Below are 19,591 nucleotides of genomic sequence, written 5' to 3' on the forward strand. Positions count from 1 at the left end.
ATGCTATTGGAATTGAAAGAAACTCTGAATTTAAATTTGTAATGAAGTTAGATATTAAAAAGAAATTAAAACGAATTAGCTAGAAATTTAGTCAACTGATTTAAATTCTTTCGCAAATGATGAAGGAAGGTTATGTTTTGATTTTTGGGATTGTTTAAGTAACGGCCTAACTTTCACCTAATCCAAACAACTGTGCTCGAATCTAAGATCATTTTTTATTAAAGTAGTTCAAGTTCAATTCCTTGACAATAAACCTTTTTAATATCATACAAAAATAACTAGATCACAATTCCAATTGGCTCCCTCAAGCCCTAGTCCAAGGAAAATTAGCAACCCATTATTAACTCAAAATATATAAGACATAAGATCCCTTAGTCATCCACTTTTAAAGAAAATAATAAATCTAGAAAAGCCTTGCGTTATTCTCTCTCCAAATCAAACTGTGAGAGATGCCTTCTCACCTTCAAAAGTGACTCTTTGCATTTTTCCACATCAACAAGCTGGCACCTATAATCCAGATTTTTTCTCCCAAAAATTAAGATATCCTTCAAAAGTTTTCCTCAAATATATTTAATAAGAGAATAAAGAAAAATATGAAATCCCAAGAAAATTATAAAGCCTAAAAGCTTAAGAAATAGACAATGAGATAGAAAAACTACCCCCTCAAACTTATGCTCAATTAGACACTAAATAACTTCCAAGGAGAAAAATGATATATAAAAAAGGAAGAAAAATAAACATTTTTCGTATATAGTTTTGCGATCAGAAAATAAGTAAAAGTTGTATAACCTACTCCGCTACTTAAGTTTTATTACCATCATCGTTTATTACATTTATTTAACTAATACGAAATGATATAAAATTAAATATATTAATATTAATGGATGTCATTTTAAAACTCTAGTAATTGAAGTTAATAATAGTAAAACTCTTTCAACGCATTATATACTTTTTAAACAAATAATTTATCAAAAAAAGTGATAATATTACGTTATTAATATAATCATAAATGATTTGACTATTAATTATATATATGCACATTCAAGCATCCTATCATTATTTGACTATTAATTAGAAATTAATATTTTATAAACAATTTAATCTATATTTCAGAAATGTAATAAAATTATTCTTGTTCATTTTTTTATACAGGGATGTTCATCTTTTGTTATGGAATAAATCAAGAAATATGAAACCTCGTACAAGTGGTGGAATGGGACCATCAAATTGATTTGATTCAAGATAGCTAAAGTCAATATAGCTAAAGTCATTTGGGAAATGTCTGACCTAACTTTCAAGATCTCAATCCTATCTAATTCAATTGAAAACATGGGCCCCAGTTTTGGCTAAATTCCAGAGCCAATGAGTTATCAGATAAAGCGTTTGAACTCAAATCTAGTTGTTCTAGGCGAGCTGGAAATCCAACATCTTCAGAAATTGTCCCATTTAGCTTGTTCCTATAAAGGTACAATCTTCTTAAAGATGGGAACACTGAGAGAGTGTTTGGAAGAGTGCCATTTGATTCATGCCCAAATCTAATTCTTCCAATGAGTATCCAATATATCTAGATAAGTTATTGATTATCAGTGGAGGATCTCCACTCAAACTGATATTGGATAGCATCAGTGAGAGCAAATAACTTGCATTTTGAAGTGATTTTGGAACTCCACCCTTTAATTGATTCCCTGATAGAACCAATGTTTCCAACTTCAAAAAACATTAAGAATTCAGGCAGTATGCCGTGGATTTTATTCCAACCTAGATTCAGTTCTTGCTATGAGTATCTAGGACACTCAAACAAGTTATTGAATATCACTGTCAGTTCTTCACTAAACTTGTTACCAGAAATATCCAATGACAACATTGTTTTCACTAGATCCTCTGTTTTTGAATAATAAATTGTGACCTTTTTGGAATCTTTTTTGAGAACATCGTTTTCACTCATTCAAATTTTTGAGAATAGGACGCAGTAACATTTTTGTAGTAAAAGTGAAAACAAAAAATCCTCACTTGCTCACAACAAAATTTGAGTATATTTTGTTCCTATCCACAGAATTTGATTTCCACTCACATTAGAGCTTTGGTTTCTCAATTTGAGTATATTTTTATTTTCTTTGTATTGAACTGTTTGCGTGTAGCAGTTTCAGACTCGAAGCAATTATTGTGGGAGAAAAAATGGGCTTCTAAATAACATGAATGGTATGGAATAACAAGAATTTCTTGTTTCACTTTACAAGCACATATTAAGCATGAAATGACTTAGTTCACAGATCCATGATTAGTAATATTCAGAATTTCTGTTTGATCTATTCAAATTTCCCCATCCTATATAATTAACACATTAGTTTAGGTTCCTAGTTTCTAAATGACGCACCTTCATCTATGATTAGGTCAAGGATACATCTATCACAACATCAAATGAGTAGTCACAATATTAACTTTTCACAATTATACTTGTTCAGACATCTCCCCGCTCTTAACACTTTAAAATGATGATAAGGAGTCATGTAAGGAGCTTTTAGAAATCCTGGATTCTATCCTCGGGTTATGTAACTTCAGCATTTTCTTTGGGTTATATTTTGATTGATGAAAAGGAGTAAAATATAATACTTAGTTCCATTGTTTTTTTTTTAAATCACCAAGTTCCATGGTTACACTGATGAAAGGGACATATTTGAATTGCATCAAAATGTTTTTAACTTGGTTACTAATAGCGCACTATAGTGATACAGAGTAGCTGTGGCCCGTTACAGAATTTGAATGTTGTGTTTTTGAATAGTGGTCATAATAGTGTGAATTTTCATAAAATCTACTTTTGCCTTTAAAATAACATCCATTTAGGTGCAGTGGTTGCCATCTTGACATTTTCCTTGGTTTTAAAATTAAAGACATTCCAAAATAAGAAATAATTTGAAGGTAAAATTATCCAATGTAATATGGATACCAAATGAAGATATTTTGTTTATTATTAGTATAGATTAATAATTAATAATATAGATTATTATTATTATTGTTTCTTTCTTAAAATAAAAGGCATGCATAGTTTGAAAATTGGAGTGATCTCCATATAATTGAAACATATGGTGTCAAATTATTTTGGTTATGAAAAAATGATTATGATAGATTCATTCATTCAAAATATGTGCAAGAAATTTTTTAATTTTTTTATTCTTAAAAAATTGAAAATGAGGGCCTTATCAAATGTTTAACTCAATAATATTTTTGTCAAACCGAAATTTTGATTAAGAGAAAGATGCAGGTAAATTATTGATATAATACATTGTAATTTATATTTCATTACAAGCATAATGCTAATAAAACTAGAGTCTTCTTAAAATTATCGAAACATGATATAAGTATCTCAATTGACACCGAAGAAATGTAAAACAATCATACTTTCTAACTTATTGTCTTTTCGAAGCATTAACAAGCTTATACATTGGAGTCATCCAAGAGGGCTGGTGTAGGGACTGAAAATTAAAATAAGAAAAAAGAAAGAAGGAAAGAAAAGAAAAATAGAATGTTAGTTTCCAAAATGTGTAAAGGAAAATAAATAAAATTCTTATACCTATAAAAAGAAATTTCTAGAGATTGAAGCAATAAGAATAATAACATAAAGTTAATGATAGATTAAAATCACAATAGTTTATAAGAAAACCATTTATAGTAATAATGGAGATCACCAATATTTTTGGATTAAGTATTGAACATCAATAATTATTAATTTAATGATTATACAATGGCAATATAGTTTAATACTATTAACTAATTTTAATATAATTTTTGTAAAACTTCACAAACTTATCATATTCACATTAGTAAATAATTGAATGACAATATAAAATAATTTAACATTATTAATACACAACTTATTTTCTCTAATTATATCTCTATTTTATTTTATTATCATGAAAACTTTTCATCCAAATTTTTAAAAGATTACATAGAACATAGTTTTATTAAAATAAAATATTGAATATAAACACTAGATCACCCGATCACTCAACCAAGCAAGAAATCGTGACCCTACTTAATTAGCATGCTACATTTACACATTTAGTTATTCATTGGTAATAAATCTCATATTTCTTTTATAATTTATGAAAGCAACTTAGCCATTGTATCACAAAAATAATATCTCTTTTAATATATATATATATATATATATATATATATATATATTATTTGAAATCGAAAATAATATTAAACAATTTATTAAACACACACCATTAATTTCAAACGAACTGGAAATGGAAAGCTAGTTATATCAGCCAATAGGTAAATACTTGTCCAATGACTATGTAAACACACCATTAATTTCGAGACCAGGTTTTCTAGTTACTGATCTTGGATGTGAACAGCTTGTCAAACACACCATTAAGCGGTAAGATAAATTTTCTCAGCACTTAGGCTAAACTGTAAAATGCTCCTTAATCTTACCTATCAAATTCTACCCATGTAGTAACAGAGATAAGAAACAATAAATGAATAGCAAATTCACTGGTTTATAAATGGAAATTCGCTGGTTTTCTCAACATTTTACTAGCCATGCAGCTGAAGCTGTATGACTTAAATTCTAAACTTATTTCCTTTTACTTTCCCCCTTTTTTGTGTTACTATATACTAATTTCTTGCTTGCAGGAAGTTCCTGACAACGAGTTTGAGAAGCGAATAAGACCAGAGGTTATCCCTGCAAATTTCTTGCTTGCAGGAACTTTTCTGCTATATTTTTCTGATATCTTCGAAGCACCATTTCTTTACATATATATAGCTGCTATAGAGGGGACAAGTCCGACAAGCAAAAATGGAAAACATATACGCAATCAGAAATATCCTAACAGCAAATATGTCTTTATTCCACTACCCACGCATCTTCTAGAAGACACGATGCTATCATATGGTTTGCGATTTTCCTACGTACGGTGCATGTATGCATGATGCATGATACCAACCATGCTGTACGTTCCTTCCTCTTGGACCTTTGGTGCTTACTTCCTGCAGACCCCCCTGTGTCATTCATACCCCCTGGTGACATCCGTATCAGACATGGTAGTTGTTAAACAACTTCTACTATTTTAAGTTTAACATCTATGTCCATGCAAATTAACTTTGGTATGAGCTTAACTAAATATCTATTGCACGATATATTAGGAAAAGAAGAAAAGAGAAGCAGAAGGCCAAAGTTCTGAAGATGCTTCAAACAATAAAGATAAGGAAGAACAAGAAATTACCCTGAGGCCTTTAAACATGGAAGACATGAGAGAGGCTAAGACTCAGGTAGGGTGAATTTAAAATTTCACTCAAATGGCTATGGAGTACTTGATTTGGGCATTTGTACAATACTGCATGAAGTATTTAAAAGTGGATATTTGTTAAAATCCAGGAATTCAAAAATGCTGGTTCAATTGAATACGGTGATGGATATATGGCACTAGAGTCATCTGATCCATTTTTATTTCCACTTAAAATGGCAACATGTACATGCAAGTTGTAACCAAGGATTTCATACTAACAATTTCACACAAGTGGAAGAAGGAAAGTGTCTATTTCCAATAGAATATCTTTTCCCATGTACATGAACTTACAGATATCTGATTAAATGCAGGTGGCTGCAAGTTTTGCATCAGAAGGATCTGTAATGAATGAGTTGAAGCACTGGAATGATTTGTATGGTGAAGGAGGTTCAAGGAAGAAACAACTGCTCACTTACTTCCTTTAAATTGTGGAATGCTACTTTTATTTTTGGATTTGTGACCATTCATCCTCAATGATATATACCTTTAACAAAGGAAGGATTCCTTCATCAGAGATGTTGAACTCAAAGCATGCCCAAATGTCATAGAGATATCATGATTCCCAGAAAAGCACAAGTTCTACCACACATATCTATTCTCTAAAGGACGTGTGGATTGTCATGCACTATGTTTGGGAATGGGTTCTCGGTTTTCCGGTTGTCTACAAACAAATGAGCACCTGTATTAGGGGATTTATATTATGTCATGCATGGTTTTGGAAGATGCAATGGCTTTGTAGGAAGTAGGAATATTTTACACCAAACATTTTAGGTATGCTGTATTATATAATCAGAAATTTGTAAATTGATTGTGCAACTGTACTGCTTAATAATTAAATTGGCAAAACACCTTGCCCTCTTTTGATGAGATATTTGTTAAATTGCAGAACTATGAGATGTATCTCAAGCGTGATGAGCACTTCAATCATCTCAATTCTCATTATTGTGAAGATTCATCAACTTCATACAAAACAACCAGTTCAGATTTAAGGGCTAAAGTACAAACAAAATGCTTAGAAATTAAAAAGGAAAATAAACTAGATCACAATCACAATTGGCTCCCTCAAGCTCTAGAAGCCTTCCTTAATTCTCTCTCGGTCTCCAAATCCAACTGCGAGAGATGCCTTCTCAACTCCAAAAGTATCTCTTTGCATTTTCCACCTCCACAAGCTGGCACCTAGAATTCAGAATTTTTCTGCCAAAAATTAAAATATCGATCCTTCAAAATTTGTCCTCAACTAGAAGTAACAAAAGAATAAAGAAAACATTGAAATGCCAAAAAAAGCACCATGGCTAAAAGCTATATAAAGAAGTAGAAAATGAGATAGAAAAACTACCTCAAACATATTTTCTATTTTACACTTAATAACTTACGAGGAAAAAGATATATCAAGAAAAATATATATATAATTTATATTGAGTTATTATTTAGCGATTAGAAAATAGGTTAAAGTATTTTAATTTGTTTAATATGAAATGTTAGTGTAAAGAAGTTTTATAACCTACATAACAATCATCATTCCTTTAATTTATTTAACTAATACCCCGAAATGACATGAAAATAAATAAAATTAAATATATTACTTTTAATAAATCCCATGTAAAAATCCAATACATTGAACTATTTGAACTTATTATATGCTTTTTAGAAAAACATTTATATTACGGGATTAAAAAAATCCCAAAAGATGATTTGTAGTCATGTTAAAAAACATTTTGAGATAAGAATATTTAAAATATCAAGATTTAGATTACTCGAATATATATATACAACTCATTTAATATATATTTTCAAGCATCGTATCATTATTAAATATTAAATTACAAATTAGTATTTTATAAACAATCTAATCTAGATTTCAGAAATACAAAACAAACATGCATGCACGTCCAACTTTTCTTTCTCATTACAACTGCTTGTTCATCTTTAGTTAAAACTAGTTCATTCAAAGATATATCATATATGTTCTAGCTAGTCTTCTTTTAAGAAGAAAACCGGACTACAACTTGTTTACCTACGGTGTAATAGTAAACTAAGGTTCGTGTTGATGAATAATTGTTTTTTTTATTAATTGAGGATCTAAAGGTTAAAACAAAAGAGAAAAACGCCATCTAGTTGTAAACAATGGTTTGTGACTGCTATTTATCATATAAAGGAAAATGAAGTATATATACGAAGACTAAAATATTGTTACCAGCTATCCTCTGTGACGCCACTTGAAAACTTTCACTGCTACCATGACATAAATAGCGTCTGATAAATTGCTTATGAACTTGAAATAAGCATGTCTCCAAGAACGCTTTATTAAGATTGAGCCAAAGACGCCCCAGAAGCTTATAACAAATCCAATTGCCATGCTCATGTAAAATTCACGGGTGAAGAGCAATTTTTCATCTTCAGGAAGTTTAACAATTGGTTCCTGTGCAGGCTTCCCATCAATACACAATTTCTCTAGTGGCGGTCCACAAAGATCAAGATTATCTTCATAACATGAGGCATTGAAACCCTGTAATTGTGTACCAGTTGGAATTTCTCCAGATAGATTGTTATGTGACAAATCTAACACGCCGAGTCGATCAATTTGAGTAAGACTCCATGGAATTGAACCAACTAGATGGTTTCTTGACAAATCAAGAAAGTCAAGCGAGGTTAACTTTCCAATATTTGAAGGAATTTTTCCGGTCAAATGGTTTCTTGATAAATTCAATGAAACCAATCCAAATAAATTCTCTATTTCCAGTGGAATTTCTCCAGAAAAGTGATTGCTTGAGAGATCAATGCTTTTTAGAAGTAGTAACCCATTATTTTTGAACATTTGTTCTGAACCTTTCCACATCAAGAATGCATTCAAATCATATGTTAGATTACCAACCAAGCCATTGGTGTTGACATAATATGAATGACCTTGTGAAGATGTCTTTTGAGTCATTGAAGTAAAATTTTTTATGCATTTAGGAATTTGCCCAGACATGCTGTTTAGTGAGACATCCAAGAGTTGAATGTCACTTAGGTAGCAAATTTGCAATGGTAAACTTCCATGGAAATTATTTCTTCCCAAACTTAAAAATTGCAACTCTTGTAATTTGCTCCCAATCCAAGCAGGGATAAGCCCTGATAATCTGTTTTCTGCAATATCTAGCATTACTAGATTTGTGCAACTCCTCAAGGAGAAAGGTATCTCATCGATTAAGTTGTTGTTTCTCAATAGCAATGCTTGAAGATGAAGAAGAGATCCCATGGATGTGGGTATCCTTCCTGAAAAATTATTGTGACTTAAATCCAAATAAGTTAATGACTTGAAATGGCTCCAACAGTCAGGAATTTTTCCAGAGAAATGATTATTTGAAAGGTCTAATTTGTACAAAGTTTCAACTGTACCATTAGCACATAAAAATGAAAGAGAATCTGAGAATTGATTTTTGGATAAATCAAGAAACAGGGAACCTCGCAGAAATAGTGGAATATGGCCGTCAAATTGATTTGATCCAAGAATTAGGGAATCTTGAATATTCCTTATTGGAAAATTTGGAATTATACCATGGAGATTATTGTATGAAATATTCATTGAAATAAATTCTTGGAATGCTAAATTAGCCCAAAACCTCTTTGGAACCATATCTGCTATTCCAGCATTTGAAATGTCAATATTCAGAAATTGATTTTGTGTCTCCAACCATTTGGGAAATACTGGACCTAGCTTGCAAGATCGCAATCCTATGTGGCTCAACTGAAATGGTGGGACCCAATTTTGGCTAAATGCCAAGGTCACTAAAGAGTTGTCAGATAACTCCAATATGTCTAATTTTGACATATTAGCGAAATGATAGTCAGTGAGCAGACCCTTTAAGAAATTTGATCGCATATCTAGTCTCTCCAGTTGAGGTGGAAATTTATAATCTTTAGGAATCTATCCATATAGCTTGTTTCCATCAAGATTTAATTCTCTTAAAGATGAGAATATTGAGAGGTCGGGTAGTGTGCCGTTGATTTGATTCATGCTTAGAGATAATTGTTGCAATGAATATCTAGCACATCCAGACAAGTGATGGATTATCATTGGAAACTCTTCACTCAAGCTATTATTAGACATGTCCAATGAGCGCAAAGCACATGCATCCCCAAATGATTTGGGAATTCCACCTTCTAAAGAGTTTGATCCAATTGACAAAGACTCTAACAGAGATGGCAATTTGGTACTCTCTGGAATTTTTCCATTTAATTGATTTTCTGAAAGATCCAATGTTTTCAAGGCAGAGAATATTGAAAGCTCAGAAAGTCGTACCATTGATTTGATTTCCTCCTATGTTCAATTCTTGCAGCGAGAATCTGGCACACCCAGACAATTGATGAATTATCACCGAAAGATCTTTATTCAAATTGTTACCAGACATATCCAGTGATCTCAAAGCACATGAGTTCCCAAATGATTTGGGAATTCCACCTTCTAAAGAGTTTGATCCAATTGACAAAGACTCTAACAGAGATGGCAATTTGGTACTCTCTGGAATTTTTCCATTTAATTGATTTCGTGAAAGATCCAATGTTTTCAAGGCAGAGAATGTTGAAAGGTCAGAAAGCGTACCATTGATTTGATTTCCTCCTATGTTCAATTCTTGCAGCGAGAATCTGGCACACCCAGACAATTGATGAATTATCACCGAAAGCTCTTTATTCAAATTGTTACCAGACATATCCAGTGAGCTCAAAGCACATGAGTTCCCAAATGATTTGGGAATTCCACCTTCTAAAGAGTTTGATCGGATTGACAGAGATTTCAAATGAAATGGTAAGCGGATGCCTTCAGGTATCTTTCCACTTAATTTATTTCCATCAAGAAACAATGATCTTAGAGATGAGAATACTGAAAGGTCGGGTATAGAGCCAGTGATTTGATTATATTTAAAATCCAAATCTTGTAATGAGTGTCTAACACAAGCACTAGACAAATTATGAAGGATTGATGGAAGGTCTTCAGTCAAATGGTTATCACTAAGGTCAAGCTCAACAAGGTTGGAAGTGACGTTGGACAGCCACTGGAGTATCATTGATGACGTGAAGCTGTTCCAGGAAAGATCAAGGATGGAAAGGGAACTAGAAAAATTGAATTTGGAGGGCCTCAATGAAAGGATAAACTGATCGGAAAGGCTACATTCACTTAAACTCAGTTCTCTAAGTGTTGGTAGCTTGGCAATCATTTGGAGGAAGCTATGAGAAGTGTTGAGATTAGATATGAAGACCAAGGAAAGATGGGTTAAAGAAATGAGATTAGACACCCAATGATCTCCATCGTCAATTTTGAGAGCACCACTCTCATAATATGATCCTCCAAGATAAAGCTTCTGCAAATTTGAAAGGTTCCCAAGTTGGGACGGTATACTTCCTTCAAAAGAATTGTAGCTGAGATCAAGATGCAGCAACTGGGAGAGATTTCCAATTTGAGAGGGTATATTTCCTTCAAATTGATTGCCGCTGAGATCAAGATGCTGCAACTGGGAGAGATTTCCAAGTTGACGTGGGATTGAACCCTCCAGAGAATTCCGACCAAGATTTAAGTATTTCAGATGAGAAAGAGAGCCAAACTGAGTTGGAATTTTTCCGCCAAAATCAGAATATGACAGATCAAGGTATCTCAAGTTGGTGAGAGAACCAAGAAACTCTGGGATTCCTCTGCCTTGAAAAGAATTCCAACTGAGGTTTAAATAGTTTAATTGTTGCAACTCCATCAACGACTTGTGGATCTCTCCTCTCATATAACGTTCTTCATTAACATCTCCATGAAGGTCGAGCATTAGAACATGGGCGGTGAGGTTGGAGCAGCGAATCCCTTGCCATTGGCAGCAATCAGAAGTGGTCCAAGAAGAGAGCATGCCATAGGGATCCAGAAGTGCAGCCTTGAATTGGAGGAGTGCTTCCCTCTCAGTCTGAATGCACATAATATGGTCTTGAGCAGAAACAACAACCTGCAACATCATTAATATTATTATGCCTTCCATGAATTTCAAACCAACTGGAGTTTATTTTTTACTTTTAATAAATAACAGTAAAAAAAAGTTTTAGATATTCATACTTTTAATAAAAAAATCCTTTTAGGATATTTAATTTTAAAAAATTTGTAATGCACGGATAAAATATGTAAAAAAAAACTCTTCAATAAAATTTATGGAAATTAGTTAAAATAATTTTGTATTTCCTCTAAATTTACTAATATAAATTTTACGCAAGTATGAAAAATATATTCAAATAATTTCTTTTGACCCAAATAGTTTGATTAGTTATGTTGATTTTATAATTATTTCTTTCCCGCTTTTTTAATATTCTATCAGCTCCTTTTTTATTATTTATATTAAACATGTTATATTCTATGCATTTATGTTATAAATATAAAAGCAAAAGAAGTAATTATTATGACGTTTTTAAAATTTACACAAGTAACCAAAACTATGAATATTGGTAAAAATGTTTGAATATAAATGTGTGTATAACTTTTATTTTGTTATTTAAAAGTTAAAATAATTTGAATAGTCTAGGGGGTTAATTTAATTAGTTGGAAATTAATATAAATTTTTTGATATTATCTTTGATTTCAATAGATAAAAAAAATAAAGGAGAAGAAGGGGAGAATTGGATAAAAGAAAAATCTTAGCTTGGTATTTAATTTGCTGAAAAGATTTGAAGCATATAAACATGGCCGCTATGAGATGGGTTCGGCATACAACACTTCTAAATAATAACTATGACTTTTGTGGTTCTGTTTGCTTCTACCACAACTACTTTAGAAAAATAATTATTTTAAGGGAAATTTTTGAACGAAAACTTTCATCCAAATGCCATTGAATTTTTATTTTAATTTTAAAATAAATTTTGTTCCTAACTTCTCTTTTAAATATGTAACAATTTTATTAGTTCATATTATTTTTTAACAAACATTAACCAATAAAATTGGTATATATTTAAAAGAGAAGTTAGGAGAAAATTTATTTATTAGATAATATTATAAAATACTTCAAATATAATTGAATCCATTGGCTTATATATTTTCAGCTTTCAGTTTTTAACTTTTCAACTTTCAAACTTTATAATTTCATCTACAATTTTAACTATCAATTAACAATATTTTAAGTAATCGTCCGAAACACAACCTGAATCTATGGTAGCAAAAATTATGAGCAAGATTTTGTGCACTAATTACTTGACCCATATTTTGTTATGCATTTTGACTGAAAGATTTTCAGTTTAAAGATGCTAAAATGCACTTTAGTATATATATATATATATATATATATATATATTCTTATGAGTAAAAGTGACGATCACTACACAACAATGACACAATTGCTGCTTATGTTCCCATCTTTCTTTTATTTTTCAATTTAATATTTAACCAATTAAATAAAAATAATGTAGCATTCTAAACGATATATATCAAGGGAAGACTTGGAAAAGTCTCCAGTCAAGAAGTTGCAAAAAAAAAGTTTTTAAAAAAAAACTAAAAAGATTACTCATCCGTAACTTTTGCACTTTGTTTGGATTAGAGATGAAATAGAGAAAAATGAAAGAGAAAAAAAGATAGAAATAAAAGAGAAACAAGGTAGAGAATTTATATTGTTTAAATAGAAATAGTAAAAAAATGAGTGTTTTTTTTAAGAATCCTCCCATAAAATCAATATTGCTTCTCACAAAATCCTCCCATTTTACCACTGTTTTTGAGGAATCAATTTTGGGTTTAAAAACATATACCATGCTTGAAGAGGACATTCAAATTTAAAGTTAATTAATCTATTTGTCCTAGATACCAATAGACCCATAAATGATTTTTTTATTATTAAAGTGACCATGTTCTTAATATATATATATATATATATATATATATATATATATATATATATACATAAATGCTTGAAAAAAACGAAGAAGAGAATATTGAGAAAAAAGAACTAAAATATTCAATAAATTAAAACAATTCAATTCCAATTAAATTCACACCAAAACCCATGCACGCTATGAGATGGGTTCGAAATTAAAACTTAATTATAAATTATTGAATTAAGATTAAAAATAATATATCATTGAAATTATTGAATTAAAATTAAAAATAATATATCATTAAAATTAAAACTTAATTATAAACATAGAATGTAATATTATTATTGTCCTTGTCTTTATTATTGTTGTCATTATCTTTGTCATCACTATTTATGCCTTGCTGCCAGTATCATATTTGATGGTTCAACATCTACATATACCATGGTTCAACCTTGAAAACAAAAAATAAGGGGGCAAAACAAACGGTGCTTCAACCTCTAATTCAATCCGAAACATTATGAACCCAAAAAACAATGAACAAAACATAGGAGAATGATCTATTTTAAGAAGAAAAAAATGACAAAACTGTGAATAAAAATTTAAGGAAATTGAAATTCATTGAAATCAAATGAGATTTGAATTGCGATTTTCACAAATACATTCAAATGAGAAAACATGAACGAACCTGCAACATCATAAATATTATTATGGCTTGCATGTATTTGAAACGAACTGGATTCATGGTTGGCATTTTGGTGATTATGATCAGAAAGGCAAAGTGATTGATGAAATGAATCCACTGAATATGAGAATTAGAATGATACTGATGACTTTAGCACTGCCAATAGGCATGCATATATATAACATCGGGATGGTTAATGGAAGTCATATTTCTCAACGGTTGGGCCACTCATAAATTCTTCCAAGTATGTAAAATATATTCAAATAATTTCTTTTGATGCAAATAGTCTGATTAGTTATGTTTATTTTATAATTATTTCTTTCCCGTTTTTTTAAATTATCAGCTCTTTTTATACTATTTATATTATACATGTTATATTCTATATATTTATGTTATAAATATAAAAGCAAAAGACGTAAGTATTATGACGTTTCTAAAATATAAACAAGTAACTAAAACTATGAATAATGGTAAAAATGTTGAAATATAAAAGTGTGTATAACTTTTATTTTGTTATTTAAAAGTTAAAGGGATTTGGATAGCTAGGGGATTTAGTTTAGCTGGTTGAATAAGATTTACGAATTATTATATATCTTTTGTTATTATCTTTGATTAAACAAAAGATAAAAAAGAAGAAATTGGATAAAAAAAAGCTTGGTATTTAATTTGTTAAAGAGATTTGGAGCATATACCCATGCACGCTATGAGATGGGTTCGACACAGCTAATTTCCAATCAGACCTCGTATTGGTGGTACTAAAACACGTCTAAATAATAGTTAGGACTTCTGTGGTCATGTTTGCTTCTACCACAACTATTTTCAGAATAATTCAAATTTTTTAATTTCATCTAAAGTTTCAACTATCAATTAACAATATTTTAAGTAATTGACCTAAACACAACCTAAATCTATGGTGACAAACACTATGAGCAAGATTTTGTCCACTAATTACTTGACCTATATTTTGTTACGCATTTTGACTAAACTGTTTTCAGTTTAAAGATGCTAAAATGTACTTAGGTTCCCACACAACAACAGCAGAGTTCCTAGTTAGGTTTCCACTTTTCTTTTTATTTTTCAATTTAATATATAACCAAATAAATAAATAAAAAAGACTTAAAAATAATGTAACATTCTAAACGATATATATCAAGGGGAGACTTGGAAAAGTCTCCAGTCAACAAGTCACACAAAGTTGATCGTATATTGTAATGCAATTTCATATTTAAAATAATTAGAAAATTAATAAACACAAAATTTGCAATTTATGAAAGCAAAAAATAGCACTTTGAAAGAAAAAAAACTTTTAAAAAGATTAACTCATCCGTTACTTTTGCACTTTATTTGGATTAGAGAGGAAATAGAAAAAAATGAAAGAGGAAAAAAAAGATAGAAATAAGAGAGAAACGAAGTGGAAAATTTATCTTTTTTTTTTGGATAAATAAAAATGAAAAAATGAGTGAATTTTATATTATTTAGGAATCCTCCCATAAAATTAATATTACTTCAAACATAATCCTCCATTTCACCACTGTTTTTGAGGATTTTTTTTTTGGACTCCAATAAATTTGTTTTACTTCATTTTAATTTCCATCCCATCTAAACCAAAAGTTTCCATTTCATTTTCCTTCACTTCTTCCCAATTTATTTTCATCCAAATCATCCTAAACAAGTGCAGGACTTCAAATTATATATAATTGACATTAAAATCATATCATGCTTGAATTGGCATTCAAATTGGGTTTAGTTGGAAAAAGTGACCATGTTCTTATTGAACAAGAAAAAATTAGGTTTAAAAAAGTATATCATACTTGAAGAGGACATTCAAATCTAAAGTTAATTAGTCTATTTGCCCTAGATATCAATAGACCCATAAATATTTTTTTTTATTAAAGTGAGCATGTTCATGTTCTTAAGGAAGAAGACAATATATATATATATATATATATATATATATATATATATATATATATATATATATATATATATATATTCATAAAAAGGAAGAAGAGAATATTGAGAAAAAAAACTAAAATATTCAATATATTAAAACAATTCCATTCACACCAAAAATCAATACTTTCTACAATTTTTAAAATTCTTAATTGGCTATAATTTTATTATTACTATACATCAATATATCAAATATCAAATATAGAATAAATTTATTAATTAATAGGACTTGAAAAAATATATCATCAATTTTTCATGAAAATAATATATGATTGACAAATATAGCTAATAGAATATCGTACTTAAAAATAGTAATGACATTCAAAAATTGGAAAAAGCCACTATATTCTATTATACATGTAAAAATGTGAATGGTGTGAGCCTTATTTTTTTTGCCTGTCTGTGTGGGGAGAAAGATTCAAAATAAAGTCTATTGTGTGTTTTATTTGTTTGAGTGGAGATGAGTCATATCAGAATCTTAAGAGAAAGATCGGTTTGAAGACTAAAATTGAAACAAAAAATATAAAATATTGGTTTAAGATTAAAAATAATATATCATTGAGATTAAAACTTAATATATATACACCCCTTTCTTTTTCTTTTTAACCTCCCTTGACATTTTTTTTGGAAATATATATACACCTTAATCTCTAAGGAATTACAAATTGAGTACGTGTTCATATTAATATTTTGTGCCATAAGACTTATCATAGTTACATCATTTGCAGTTCTATTACGTCACAGGGAGGAATTTTCTATTTCATCAATTTTTGCTATATGTTGGATTCAGAATATGTTAATTACAAAGTATTCCTTATACTTAACAAATTAAAAAATACCAAGAGAAGCCTATGTCGTGTCTGAATTTATTTGGTCTCATTTTTAATTTTAATTCATAACAGAGCTTCCTCAAGTATTTTCCTTTACAGCATCTTCCGCAACAACTTCTAAATCTTCTCATCCATTTGTGTAGCTTTCCTAAATGTTCTGTGATTATATATCTTCATCTAGAATAAATTTATTGACTTTGCAAACAGAGAATTGGAAATTAATTTTTATTAAGTGGCATGCCCTAGTATGACTTTCCGGAAACAAAACAAAGAAAGACTTAAGAAGCACTCCAATCAACATCACATTACATAAAAAACAATTAAGTATGAAATTTTTTTATAAGTAATATGGTCCTTACACGACTCCATTGGAACAAAACAAAGAAAGACGTAGAAAATACTCCAGTCATCGCACTACCTACAAAAATAATAGATGTGAAATTTTTTTTATAGTGACATGACCATTTATATGACTATGTAGGAACCAAACAAAACCATAAAGACTTAGAATTTAAGATTCCAGTCATTGCGCTAAACAACAAATGTGGAAAATTTTGTGAAGTGACATGACCCATAAATAGACTTTGTACTTGGGAACAAAACAAAAAGACTTAGAAAATTCGCAAGATACCCACATTGACCTTTGTCTATATTTTGCTAACGTAATATACAGACTATTACTTCATTGATTTTGATTGATAATTTCTTTTGAAGGAATTCTGTGTCAACAAAAGTGGTGCTTATGTAAGTTCTGTATAATATACTACCAACGTACGGTCTTTTATATAAAAAATAAAAGATAACATATTTTTTTCTTTTAATTATAAGAATGATAACACTACTTTATTATTAAATCTGTGATAGTATATAATTCATAATTCAGACAATATTTATTGATCTTCATATCTTACACCGAAGAAAATCCTAAGTCTTAAACCATTCAAACTTATAAGGTTTGTCGCCAACCAAACTTGGTGATGGTAATTAGGGAGAATTGTTTTTGCTTTTGAAAATTATAGTGTTCGCTGAAATGACAACTTGAACCGGAACTAACTTAATGGTTGTATCTTGAAACTTTGGTGTTGTTTCTCTAGATGTGTATACTATATACTTGAACGACGATTTTACTTTAGTTTGGGTATTTTTTATTCTAATCCAATCCAGGTTTAGTTTTGTTTACATTCTGAATTAGAATTTGATAGGTGTTGGCTTTTTCTTTATTACTGATCAATGCATGAGCCTACTCCCCAAACCTATTGTTATTTCTTGATAATCAGTTTTTAAGTTTCATAATTTTTATTTTAAACCAAACCAAACATGGAAGTAACATCTTATCTTTTTTTAATAAAAAAATTATAACTTTTTTGGTATACTTTTTTACATTTTTCTCTCTTATTTAAAATTTTGAGAATAGGACTCAAAAGTAACATTTTTGTAAGTAACAATGAAAACAAGAAATATGATTTATGTTTTCCACAACATATTATTATTATTATTATAATTTCTTTTGTAAATAATATTGTCATTGTCCCAATGTGGCGGTCAAGTGAGTTTTTCAAAAGAAAATTGAGAAGTCGTCATCAATGTTTATTTAAGGAAAACGTCAGAAAAACAAAAAAAAAATGAAATGATTTACAATTTGAGAAAAAAAGGATTCAAAAATTATTTACGTGGAAGGTATTAACACCTCACTTATCCGTCATGAAGATGACAACCTTTAATTTAGTCTAATAAAAATAAAAGCGACTTCTTAATTATTTATCTTGCCTTGAGAACATGAATTATGTTTGCTATATTTTATTTAATTTTAAAAAAGAAAACAAATTTTTATTTTTAGTAAAGAGGAAATTTCATGTTTTTTTCCCCTAGTGTTTTAGGTCAACAAGGGGTTTTCCCTTATTCATACATATCCTCACGTGTAATGAGAAAATCAGACTTATGTAGTTCTTTGGGTAAAAAATAACTTGTGTGTTGGTTGGTTTTATCTTTTTTTGAATGATTTGTATTTAATTGTGTGAATAAGAGTCGTTAAAGTGTTGAACCTTGAAATGATATTGAATTATAAAAAAAATAATAGAGAGAATCGCTTAAGGCATGAAACAATTCGAGTAATGTGTAATATTCATTCAGGAAAAAAAAAGAATTGAATGTTCATTTATTTGAACATTTTGACTCCCTTTTTAAAAAAGATTTTGGTTGTGATAAACGTTACGAAGTAAAGAAAGTTGGAGACCTAGCACAACATTAACAAAATGTACTCACATGTTATTAAAACACCGTCAAGTAAGTCAGAAACTCAACATAAGATGCATGAAACATAAAAAAGATAACTTAAGTGATTATTTATTTGAGAATTTTTGCCTCTTTAGAAAAGATGTTGGGTTTGCGGTAAACTTTGTAAATTTATGAACTTACGGATATCTGATTAAATGCAAGAGGCTGCAAGTTTTGCATCAGAAGGATCTGTAATGGATGAGTTGAAGCACTGGAATGATTTGTATGGTGAAGGAGGTTCGAGGAAGAAACAACAGCTCACTTACTTCCTTTAGATTGTGGAATGCGACATTTATTTTTGGATTTGTGACCATTCATCCTCAATGATACCTTTAACAAAGAAAGAAGTCCTTCATCAGAGATGTTGAACTCAAAGCATGCCCAAATGTCTCACTATATCCCAAATGTCACAGGGATATCATGATTCCCAGAAAAGCACAAGTTCTACCACACACATCTTCTCTAAAGGACGTGTGGATCGTCATGCACTATTTGGCAAGCATCTTATCTCTTCCTACTCCAACACTATTTGCCAACTCTGCTCAAAGAAGGGACATAGTGCTCACACCTGTCACAGTTAAGTTTTGATTTTACGGATTGTTGAAGTAACAACCCAATTTCCACCTAGTCCAAACAACTTTGCCCAAGTTTAAGATCAGTTTTTGCTGCGGTAATTGACATTCAATTCCTTGGCAATGAATCCTTTTAATCTCATATAACTTAATTCCTTAAATGAAATCATGAGACTAATGTAC

The 19,591-nt window shown here is 29.9% G+C and overlaps 1 protein-coding gene and 1 long non-coding RNA gene across 4 annotated transcripts; both read right to left on the minus strand.

Annotated features, from left to right (window-relative positions):
• Positions 1–6,206: 6,206 nt before the first annotated feature.
• LOC114390910 (receptor-like protein EIX2) lies at positions 6,207–13,969 on the minus strand. Of its 3 annotated transcripts, XM_028351846.1 has the most exons (3): positions 13,783–13,969; positions 11,063–11,254; positions 7,489–7,593 (listed from the first exon to the last, which is right to left on the minus strand). In XM_028351846.1, the coding sequence occupies exons 1-3, from the start codon at positions 13,846–13,848 to the stop codon at positions 7,492–7,494; spliced, it is 360 nt and encodes a 119-aa protein (XP_028207647.1). In that variant the 5' UTR covers positions 13,849–13,969; the 3' UTR covers positions 7,489–7,491. The 3 variants fall into 3 exon arrangements, with proteins under 3 accessions (XP_028207646.1, XP_028207645.1, XP_028207647.1); XM_028351845.1 differs by lacking the exons at positions 11,063–11,254; positions 13,783–13,969 and adding an exon at positions 6,207–6,470 and having other exon boundaries at positions 7,489–9,569; XM_028351844.1 differs by lacking the exons at positions 11,063–11,254; positions 13,783–13,969 and adding an exon at positions 6,207–6,488 and having other exon boundaries at positions 7,489–9,569.
• Positions 13,970–16,773: 2,804 nt separating this feature from the next.
• On the minus strand, positions 16,774–19,591 carry LOC114390922. Its single transcript, XR_003662033.1, has 2 exons — positions 18,978–19,591; positions 16,774–16,980 (listed from the first exon to the last, which is right to left on the minus strand). It is a non-coding gene; the product is annotated as an uncharacterized LOC114390922 (long non-coding RNA).

This window comes from Glycine soja, chromosome 16 (assembly GCF_004193775.1).
Source record: "Glycine soja cultivar W05 chromosome 16, ASM419377v2, whole genome shotgun sequence".
NCBI lineage: Eukaryota > Viridiplantae > Streptophyta > Magnoliopsida > Fabales > Fabaceae > Glycine > Glycine soja.

Excerpts from the sequence above, each read along its gene's own strand:
- LOC114390910 (XM_028351845.1), bottom strand. The coding sequence starts at position 9,156 with ATGCGATCAAATTTCTTAAAGGGTCTGCTCACTGACTATCATTTCGCT.